This window comes from Bubalus bubalis, chromosome 17, assembly GCF_019923935.1.
Source record: "Bubalus bubalis isolate 160015118507 breed Murrah chromosome 17, NDDB_SH_1, whole genome shotgun sequence".
In the NCBI taxonomy this organism is placed as follows: Eukaryota; Metazoa; Chordata; class Mammalia; order Artiodactyla; family Bovidae; genus Bubalus; species Bubalus bubalis.
In genome coordinates, this window is record NC_059173.1 from 28,599,951 (window position 1) to 28,610,909 (window position 10,959).

The 10,959-nt window shown below is 46.0% G+C and overlaps 1 protein-coding gene across 25 annotated transcripts in view; it reads left to right on the forward strand.

Moving 5' to 3' along the window:
• Positions 1-10,959, forward strand: part of ZNF605 (zinc finger protein 605) — a 32,297-nt gene that overhangs the window by 13,891 nt on the left and 7,447 nt on the right. For 23 of the 25 annotated variants that reach the window (XM_044930357.2, XM_044930367.2, XM_044930371.2 and 20 more), the window contains 3 exons: positions 3,201-3,322; positions 9,509-9,629; positions 9,867-9,959. In XM_044930357.2, coding sequence (XP_044786292.1) covers positions 3,287-3,322; positions 9,509-9,629; positions 9,867-9,959 — 250 coding nt within the window. In that variant the 5' untranslated portion in view covers positions 3,201-3,286. Of the gene's footprint in view, positions 1-3,200; positions 3,323-9,508; positions 9,630-9,866; positions 9,960-10,959 lie in introns of those variants that run through there. The other 2 variants (XM_044930373.2, XM_025267945.3) reach the window with 2 other exon arrangements.

The following is a 10,959-nucleotide window of genomic DNA, read 5'->3' on the forward strand; positions in this document are numbered from 1 at the left end:
TAGCTTCCAAGGCGGTTCCCTCTGTTATAGATTCTTCTGTTTGCTGGTCTCTTCAGTGTCTGGTTTCCGCCCTGACACAAAGGGGACAGTGGAGGACACTTTTTTTTTTTAGGCTCACTTGTTCAGTCACGCTGTGGGGAGGGAGGGATGCTGAAAACAAATAACACTGGTGTGTGCTCGCAGTGCCTCACTGGGTCTGCCCCTGCTCACGGCGCGTGAGCCTCCCTGCCCACACTGCTCAGGCTCTAGGCTGCTCCGCCGGGAACCATCTGTGGCCGGCCCTGGGCTGCTTGCACCTCCCAGGTCCAAGCTGCTCAGGTTCAGGCACTCCGGTAGTCCTCAGAGGCGCAGACTCGGTTGGGCCTGCGTTTTGTGCCCTTCCCAGGTCCGAGCAGCTCAGGTGACGAGGTGTTTGGCAAGCACGATTGCTGTGACTTATCGCCTCCCCGCCGCTCAGTTATCTAGGTGTACAACTGGCGCACCTTCTCAGGCAGATGTTGACCGTCCAGACCCCCAAGAAGTTTTAGTTAGCAAAGAAGCCTGCTTACAGTTTTATAGATAATGTCTCTCTGGGGCTGCGAATGCCCCCTTCCGGCTCTGGCTGCCTGTCACAGGAGAGGGATGGTCTGTAGCCGGCTATCTCTGTTAAGTCCTTTGTTCTGTGTGCGGGCCTGAAGGTGTCTTAGGTTAGGGCTGGCTTTTTGCATGGTTAGATATCCCACAGTCTGGTTTGCTGGCCCAAATTATTTCGCTCAGATAGCGCTCGGGGTATTCAGGCCAGATCCTTACTCTAAGCGATGCAGTCCGCGCCGCGCCTCCCTGCCCAGCCCCCGCTTGCTAGTGGCGTGTGCAGGCGTCTGCGCTGCTTCTCCACTGGGGGAGTTACATAGGGCTCGTAATCTGTGGTTTTTAATTGTTTATATATTTTTCCTCCCTGTTATGTTGCCCTTTGTGCTTTCAAGGCCCGGCACAGATTCGGCAGCGAGAAGGTTTCCTGGTGTTTGGAAACTTCTCTCATTTTAAGACTCCCTTCCCGGGACGGAACTCTGTTCCTCCCTCTTTTGTCTCTTTTTTTGTCTTTTCTATTTTTTCCTTCCTCCTTTTGAAGACTTGGGTTGCTTTTCTGGGTGCCTTATGTCCTCTGCCGGCATTCAGAAGTTGTTTTGTGGAATTTACTCGGCGTTTAAATGTTCTTTTGATGAATTTGTGGAGGAGAAAGTGTTCTCCCCGTCCTACTCCTCCACCATCTTCCTTCCAGGCATTTCTACAACCAACAGGAAAGGTTTAAATACATTTAAATTATAGCCAGAGAAAACGTAAACTTGGAAAGGAAGGTGGTCAAAAGAAATACAAGGTGGACCATAGAATCATACAAAAATCTTGAAGTTGGGACACAGACATGTGAGAGGTAAGGCCCTGCACTGTTGGAATTGAGCCGCAAGCTTCCTTAGGTGTCCCCAAAAGCTGCCATAGAAAGAGAAACAGGAATAGCTGCGTGGTTTTCTCTGTCAGAAAGCAGACCATTACTGACTTAGCAGAAGCAAACATTTCCTGATGATTACATGTAAAGAAAATGCTTGGATAACTGTTTATGTAGATGGCATGGTGAATGATGTCCTGGAATGGGTGAACATATTTCCGAGGGCTATTCCTTGCGGGGATCCTCAGTGTAGGTGGAGGACATGGGAGTGGACAGCAGGCCTGGGCACACACCCTACTTCTGTTCTGCTTTTAGGGAAGAAAACCTGAATCATCTTGCAGAATTGGTTGTTACAAAACCTTAAAACGGCCTCCATAAATATTCTCTCAGTTGGAATTTCAATACATTAAAAAAAAATTTATTTATTTATTTTGGGCTGTGCTGGGTTTTCATTGCTGCACAGGCTTTTCTCTAGTTGCAGAGAGTGGGGGCTACTCTCTAGTTGTGATGAACAGGTCTCTTATTGCAGTAGCTTCTCTTGTTGAGGAGAAGTGGAGTGGCTACTGTATTAGCTTTTTGCCTTCACCCAAAGGAAAAATACACTTCTCATATCTTTATGATGGGAGGTAATTTTCCAGCTTGGAACTGGATGCCCCAGTCAGGCCAGTCAGGCTGCTGTTCTCCCAGAGAACAGGAGACAGGGATGTGTCTTCCTGGATGATTTCAGAGACACCTCCCAGGTCTGTAAGAAAGACATTCTTGAGTTATTTAACTTCGTTTAGAAAAGATTTGGTTGTTAACAAGAAAAAAGATCTGGGGCATGCGGGCTTCAGTAGTTGCGGCACATGGACTCATAGTTGTGGCTCCCAGGCTCTAGAGCACAGGCTCAGTAGTTGGGGCATATGGACTTAGCTGCTTCGCAGCATGTGGGATTTTTCCCGATCAGGGATCAAACCAATGTCTCTTGCGTTGGCAGGTGGATTCTTTACCACTGGGCCACCAGGGAATCCTTCAGTACATTTTAGCTAGGAGTTTTTTGGCTTCTGTTGGCAAAAGCTGGACAGGAAGATGTCTGCTTTTAGCTCCTTTTCCTGACTTTTTTTTGATCTACTACGTATAGGTGATTTACAGTGTTGTGTTAGTTTCTTCTATACACCAATGTGAGTCAGTTACACATTTATATATATGTGTGTGTATGTATGTATGTGTGCTAAGTTGCTTCAGTTGTGTCTGATTCTTTGTGACCCTGTGGACAGTTGCTTGCCAGTCTCCTTTGTCCATGGGATTCTCCAGGTAAGAATACTGGAGTGGGTTGCCATGCCCTCCTCCAGGGGATCTTCCTGATGCAGGGATCGAAACTGTGTCTCTTACATCTCCTGCATTGGCAGGCGGACACTTTACCACCAGTGCCACCTGGGAAGTGCATACACACATGCGCACACACACACATACACACACATAGTTTTCATATTCTTTTCGGTTATGGTTTATCACAGGATATTGAATATAGTTTTCTGTGCTATTCAGTAGAGCCTTGTGGTTTATCTATCCTATATGTGTGTGTGTGTATATATATATATATATATATATTATAGCTTGCATCTGCTAACCCCAGACTCTCAATTCATCCCTCCCCACCCCCTCTTCCTGACTTTGTTGACTCAAGAAACAGGACTGTAGTGTCCCTTCAAAGCGATTCCTATCCACCTAGCTAACCTCCATACTCTTTTCCTCCCTCCCTTTCTTTCTTTTAAAAATTCTGTTGTTTAAACTACTGTAGGCCTTTCCCTGTTCCTGCTGTGTTCTGAGTCAGGAGTTCAACAGAGCTGAGAGGGCTGAGCTGCTGATAACTGCAGCATCAGGGTGATGGTATCAAAGCCTCTAATCGCTGTGATGGCACAGGCGAGAACCAGATGCTGATGAAGGGGCTAACTTCCCGTTACCTTTTCCTGAGGAGTGAATGGTGCCTTGACCGTGTGTGGATAGCTCAGCACGGTTGTAGAGGTGTCTTGCCCTCACTGCCTGGGAGCCGTGAACAAAAGGTTCCGGCAGGTTTATGGACTTGGGGGTTAGAAGGAGGGGAAGAGGAGGTGGGAGTGGAAAGTACAGGATACTGGGTCAGAGTAGGGACAGTGTCTTCAGGTTCCCTGCCTGCCATCCCACTCTGTCCTGCCACCACAAGGGGATTTTAGTGAGGTACCCAAGAAAGGCCTGTGCCAGAAGCTCCAGGTAGACATAGTACACCCCTCACCCCTCGAGTCTCTGGGGAGAGCACAGGTTGTGCTTCAGGTCTGGGGGTGGAGGTGGGGGCAGCATCACCCAGGAGGCCTGGAGAAACCCCTTGTGGCTTGTGGTGAGACCTGAGGATTCACATGTAGGTTTTTAACCAGGAGCCAGACTCCTCTGTTCCACCGCTTGATTTTTTCAGGACCTGAGTGAGAAACAGGCTCCCCATCATGAACCTGAGCAGGTCAGACTTGGAGGGACTGAGACAGGAACCAGGGAATTAACCTGGGGCAGCAGCAGACAGGGCCCTGAGGAAGACCCTGGAGCAGGGTGATGAGGACTGCCTCCCAGGTGGTCTTAGCTGTTTCTGAATCAGGAAGGCTTGTCTCAGTCCATCAGGAGGCTTCTAGAGTTGCTTTGTGAGTCTTTTGTGATCTGGCACAGGACAGTGGTTCACTTAGCACAGCCCTGGAAGCAGGTAGAAGCTGGCTGGAATGCCTACCTGCCGGGGCTGAGACAGTGGGGTTCCCATAGCTGGGGCTACACACCGGGAGTGCAATCCCAGAGTCCCCAAGCAGGATACGTTTTCATTAGGCAGTGAGGTTAAGCAGGGCCTTTCTGTGGGCCTCCCAGGACATCAGCCTGGTCTGAATAATTTAGTTCAGTCCTTGGTTTGTGAGGGACTGCCTGGGGTGCTTAGTTCCAAACTGTTTGTCCAGGACCTCCCACCTCATGGGGTGGCAACAGCACCCAGGCGGTGGTGTCTGGGAAGTGCACGGGCCAAGGCCACCCTGTGCTTCTGGCCAGCAGCCCCATCAGGACAGGAAGACCAGAAAGGTGTCAGTCTGCATCCAGACAGAGCAACACAGGAGTCGTTTCTTTTGTTTCTTGTTTTTTTTTTTTTTTTTCCCCCAGAAGAAAGGGAAAGCTCTAGGAGCAAGTCTGAAAAACAAAGATCATTTATATCCTTCTCCCTCCCCTGTGCCTCTCCTGGTGCTGGGATTTATTTTCTTTTTTCTGTTATCATCACTGTATCCCATATGATAATCAAAACTTTGAAAGAAATCATCTTCTGTTTTTATCCAGACTCTGTCTGGAAAGACTCTTTGTCCCTACACAGAGGAGCAGATATTTTTATGTAATTTAAGTGGAGCGATCATGTTTAAGAATTGGTTAGCAGAAACTCCTGAGATTTTAAAAGATTTAAAAATGGTTTTACGTGGGCACTTCCCTGGCAGTCCAGGGGTTAAGACATCATGCTCCCAATGTAGGGGGCACAGGTTTGATGCCTGGTCAGGGAACTACTAAGATCCCACATACTGCACAGCATGGCGTAAATTTTTTAAATAATGTAAAATTAAAAAAAAAATTAAATAAAATGGTTTTACATTATCTCCCACTTGATGAGTCTTCAGGATGGCGTGGTAGGGAGTGGAAGGCTCTCACAGTGGCTCCCACAGAGTCTGAGGTATCAGCGACTGTGAAAGGAGGACTGTGATTGCAGACAGCCTTTCCAGGCATCCAGCACAGTGAGAAGGGCCCTCGTGGGAGCTGCTGCACTGGGTCCCAGGCTGCCTTTCTGGGCTCTGTGCTCCAGACTGGGGTTACCTTGACCTCTTATCAGCCCCTTAAGTCTCTCCTTAAACTGTTAATTAAGACACTCACTGAACCCCACAACAAATCTGGGGCTGTGATCAGATGCAGTGAATTCAAAACCCAAAAAGGGAGTAAATGTGGTCAGGTGGAGCCTGAGAGTGTGATTTGCATTGGGGGAACCCACGAGGATGGCCAGAGCAGACCCCAAGAAAGTGTCAGGGTCCAGTGAAACCCTTTAGATGGGATGAGAAGCCTAGCGAGGTCCACCTGTTGACATCCTGGAACAGGAGCCTGTCCTGGGGCAGTGTTTTCCACCTTGTCCAGCATCTGGAAGGTGGGACAGCTTTCCTCAATGTTTTGGCCCGTTCTGACAACATGGCAGCACACGCATATGTGCCCAGCCTGGGACAGTGTCAGTCTCCACAGCATCCTGTCCTGGATCCAGAAGGGATTGAACATGTCTCTTGCTTCGGACGGGGGCAGTTCCAGACTCTCTTTGGTGAGCATCCACACAGCTGACATCAGTCTTGTTAGGAACAGAACTTGGTTTCGTCCAAATGTGTTACCCCCACGGGGGGCTTGTTTTATGTGGGTTTGAAGTTTGCTGTGGGGTCAGCTGTAGCTCATGAGGCGAGAGACTCAGCGTCCCCAACATGCCTCTGTGTTCCAACCCTGACCGTGGCAGTCTCCACAGTCTCCATCACGGCTGGGGGTGGAGGCCAACAGGGGCACACAGATACTCCATCAGTGCCAGTTGCACACTCAGTAATGGGGCCCAGGATAGTTATCTTTGGAGCTGGTGGCGCCCTTAAGGCTGGGTGTCAGGTTTGGGGTGGGAGGGCAACTTCCCGCCCTACAACCTGTCAGGTAGAGCCTTTGTAATTGCTTGTGGTTAAGCCTGAAAAATTCTGAGCCGGAATTCTCATAAGTTTTAAAACATGTATAAATTCATGTAATTAACCTCACAGTCAGGACTCAGGATAGTTCTCTCTCTCCCAAAATTCCTGGGTGTCACCTTCCTGCATCCCTAACCTCTGGCAATAACTGATCTGTTCTCTGTCTCCATAGTCTTGCCTTTGCCAGAATGTTAGATAATGTAACCATGAGTGTATAACCTTTCATACTGACTTTTTTGCTCATTCTTCAGTAGTTTGTCCCTTTTTCAAAAGATGCAAACTCCCTGATGGATTTCAGGGAAGAGTTCTTTTTTTTTTCTTTTAGCTGTGCTGGGTCTTCATTGCTGCAAGGCTTTTCTCTAGTTGTGGAAAGTGGGGGCTACTCTCTAGTTGCAGTGCCAAGACTTCTTGTTGTGGTGGCTTCTCTTGTTGCAGAGCACAGGCTCTAGGCACACAGGCTTCAGCAGTTGCAGCTTCCAGGCTCTAGAGCACAGGCTCTATAGTTGTGGTGCACGAACTTAATTGCTTCTTGGCATATGGGATCTTCCTGGATCAGGGATTGAACCTGTGTCTCCTGCATTAGCAGGAGGATTCCTTACTGTTGATCCACCAGGGAAGCCCCAGTTGGTCCCCTTTCATTTGCCGAATGGCTTCATACAGTAGGTCCTATGTGTGGAGACACTGGTTTGCTTCTCTGTTTGCTGGTGCAGGACGTCCTGGTTGCCTCCAGTTCTTAATAGGCTGTGTTCATCTGCATATAGGTTTGAACATAAGTTTTTGGGTGAGCCTAAGTTTTTAGTTTATTTGGGTAAATACCTACGAATGGTCTTGCTGGGTAGGTGTATGTTCAACTTTATGAGAAGCTATGAAAGTGTCCAGAGTCCCTGCCCTGTGTTCCCACAGCGTGAACTGGAGTTGCTGTAGCTCTGCGTCCTCACTGTCATTTGTCAGTTCTGTTCTGTTACTTTTTCATTTTAGCCATTCTGATAGGGATGGCTAGGGATAGTAGCAACTCAATATTGTTTTAATTTGCATTTCCCTATTGACAGATGATATTGAACATTTTTTCATATATTTTCCATCTTACATCTTTTTTGGTGAAGCTTGTGGTAAGATCTTTTGCCCATTTTTTTAAAACGATGTTAGTTTTAGTGTTGTTAAGTCCCGTTAACATGCTTTCTCAGATAAGTGATTTGCAACTATTTTCACCTAGTATGTGCCTTGTCTTTTCTTTCTCTTAATGGTGCCTTTCATAGAGAAAAAAAAACTAATTTTGAAACAGTTCAGTTTTATTAATTATTTCTTAAATGGACCATGTGTATTCAGTGTTGTATCTAAAAACTCATTGCAAAATCCAGTCACCCAGGTTGTCTCTTGTTTTCTTCTAGAAATTTCATTGTTTTGTGTTTCACATTTAGGTCTGTGTTCCTTTTTTAAAAAAATCTGTTTATTTGTTTTGGGCTATGCTGGGTCTTTGTTGCCGTGCGGGCTTTTTTCTAATTGTGGTAAGTCGGGGCTACTCTGTAGTTATGGTGCATGGGCCTCTCATTGCGGTGGCTTCTCTTATGACTGAGCACAAGCCCTAGGGCTGGTAGGCTTCAGTAGTCTCAGTATGTGGGTTCAGTAGTTTCAGCTCCTGGGATCTAGAATACAGGCTTTATATTTGTGTCACACAGGCTTAGCTGCCCCATGGCATGTGGAATCTTCCTGGATCAGGGATTGAACCTGTGTCTCCTACATTGGCAGGCAGATTCTTTATCACTGAGCCACCAGGGAAGCCCTGTGATTCTTTTTGAGTTGATTTTTTGGTAAGGTGTAGTGTGTATCAAGGTTTGTTCTTTTGCTTGTGGGTATCCAGTTACTTTAGCTCATGTGCTGAAAACTCCCTGCTCCGAGGAATTGTATGTGCACCTCTCAAAAGCCAGGGAGGTTGCCTTTGGGGGTCCACTTCTGGGCTTTCCATTCTTTTCTGGTCACCAACATCTGTAACCTCTCACTGATACCACCTTGTTATCGTGTGCATTTATAGGAAGTCCTGAAACCAGGTAACGTGAGTCCTGCAATGTTGCTGTTCTGTTTCCAAATTGTTTTGGATATTCTGGTTCCTTTGCCTTTTATCCCCATACCCTGAATGTACTTGTATCATGGCCTCTGTAATGCCTTATTGCCTCTGGCCAGAAAAGACTGAAAAGTATAGGAGAATATGATGTTTTTCTACTCATCTTTATATTTCTAGCACCTGGCATAGTTCCAAGCCCCTTAATTGCTGGAAAAAACATGCGTTCTAAAGGATAGCTAGTTCCTACTTCAGACCAGTACTGTTCAAAGGGAGGAGAGTGTTCTAGAAAGGTAGATGTGGTTTTAGTTCTGACAGTGACTGAGAACCATTCCTGTCCCTTAGGCCTCACACTGCATGGGGCAGACGTGCCCAGCTAAGTGGTTTAGTCGCTCAGTCTTCTCCAACTCTTTGTGACCCCATGGACTGTAGCCCACCAGGCTCCTCTGTCCACTGCAGTTGCCATTTCCTTCTCCAGGTAATCTTCTCGACTCAGGGATTGAACCCACATCTCCTGTGTCTCCTGCACTGCAGGTGGATTCTTTACCCACTGAGCTCTCGGGGAAGCCCTTGCTCAGCTAAGAATTATTCCCAAATCCCAGTGGCACCTTCTTTGAGAAATACTGCTTGTTTAAAGACAGCCTATTCCAACTTCTTATCCTATGGATAGATGGGTGGATAAGTTTATGAATTCATAATGATGAATATTTTAATAACTCTTTTTTTTTCTGTCAAAGTATAATAATGCAAGATTAGGATATCATTTTACTGTGCAGAGAAAATTATCCCAAACCTCAGTGGCTGAAGTTTAAACATTTATCGCAGTTTCTGTGAGTTAGGAATCTGCCAGTGGCTCACCCATTTGGTTCTAGTGGAGAATCTCACACGACCCTGTCTTCAAAGTGTTGAGAATTGCTGGGGTATGAAGGTCACACCCTTCACGCTTACTCACATGGGTGTTGGCAGACCTCTGGTCCTTGCCATGTAGGCTTGTACACAGAGCTGCCTCACCATGTGGCCCTTGGACTTGCCCAAAGAGAGCAGGAGAGGGTTCCCAAGGTAGAAGTCACGTTCTCTTATAACCTGGTCTTGGAAGGGAGATTCCCTTACTTCTACCCTATTCCATTCAGTGGAAGTGAGTTGATAAATGCAGCCCATATTCAGGACGTGGGGCAGTGAGGGTTAAACAAAAGCACATTTCCAGGAGTTGGAGATCATGGGTCCAGCTTTCAGGCCACTTGTTACTGTAGAAAAGAAAGCCTACATTCAGCAAAGAGAATAACTTCAGATTTAACAGGGATTGTACTTTTTTAGATATCATTTGAAGATGTGGCTGTGAATTTCACATTGGAGGAGTGGCAGCTGCTTAATCCTACTCAGAAGACCTTGTACAGAGACGTGATGTTGGAGAACTATAGCAATCTAGTTTTATTGGGTAAGAACATTCTCATGTAGTACAGTGCACACCCAGTAACTGGATATGCACATACCTCTAAGATATTACTGACTTTGGATTTAAGTTTCAGATGTCAAAGAGTCTTTGATTTTGACACCCAAGTGAAAGGTTTTTATATGCTTTCTTTGTTTTATAGCCTCTGAGGTGAAATAGTCTTCATATTTAAGAGTCCCCTCAGCCCAAGCAATTGGGACTCTCTGTGTTTCCAATTGACAGGTTATCAAGTTATCAAACCTGAGATGATCTTCAAGCTGGAGCAAGAAAAGCCATGGTTATTAGATGAAGAAATCCTAAGTCAAAACTTCTCAGGTGAGAAATAATCAGTTTAGTGGCAGACAGTGAAAATTAAATCTCAGGTTTTTGATGATAGATTGGTACTTTTGAAATGTTATTTGTAAATAACTCCGGTTAAAGCTTCTCCATCTTTGGAGTTGACTCAGGACTCTGTGTCCTGGGCTCCACATCAGGATGTGTCCCCTTTGGAGCTGGTGATGAAATGTGCCTCTAGTGGCACAGTCACTTAGGACCTTGCATTCTTGATCAGACCCTTCTTTGAGTTTCCCCAGTTGACTTTTTCTTCTCTCCTGCCCCGGTCCCATCTGCAGAGGTAGGCTTCTTTTCTCCTCTTGAAGAATTCATAATTTTTTCCTGTTTTAGGTGATGCTGTTACCTTTGAATTTCCTTTATTATTTTGCTTTTCTCTCCCTAATTTATCAAATTTCTGTTTCAAACCCACATAGAGTAGACTGTGAGTCTATGGACAGAGGATAGAAGTCTAATGCCTAAAAGCATTCTTCTTGTCTCCTTGCATATAAGAACTTCAGGGTCAGCATCCAGGGCATCTTTCTGGTGCCTTTGATGTTTAGCTTCTAAAGCTTCTTGTTTATCCCTTCAAATGGTCTGTGGGGGTTTAAGACTTGCTATGTGATATTTTACCTCCATTTGAGTTGAGGACCCTCACAGTATGGCAGCATCTTACCTGTGAAATTTTTTCCGGTGCCCAGAGGTCACAGTTGACTCCAATTGAAGTAATTCCTTCCTTGTGTCTTTCACATATGTTTCTCTGCATGTGGGCTTTTGTGCACACTTTTTCAATTAGATACCCTCCCCCTCTTTAAGCTCTATTTTTTCACTTCCACAGTGTTTCTTAACTCCCAGCCTTTTCTGAAATCTCTACCTACTGAGCAGTATTGTAGGAACCTGGCTATGATCACACATTATCTAGAATTTCTTAACTAATTAGGTCTTGAGGTTTTTTCCCTACATAGAAAGATGGTAACTAACTTATTATTCTCTGTTCTCTATGACA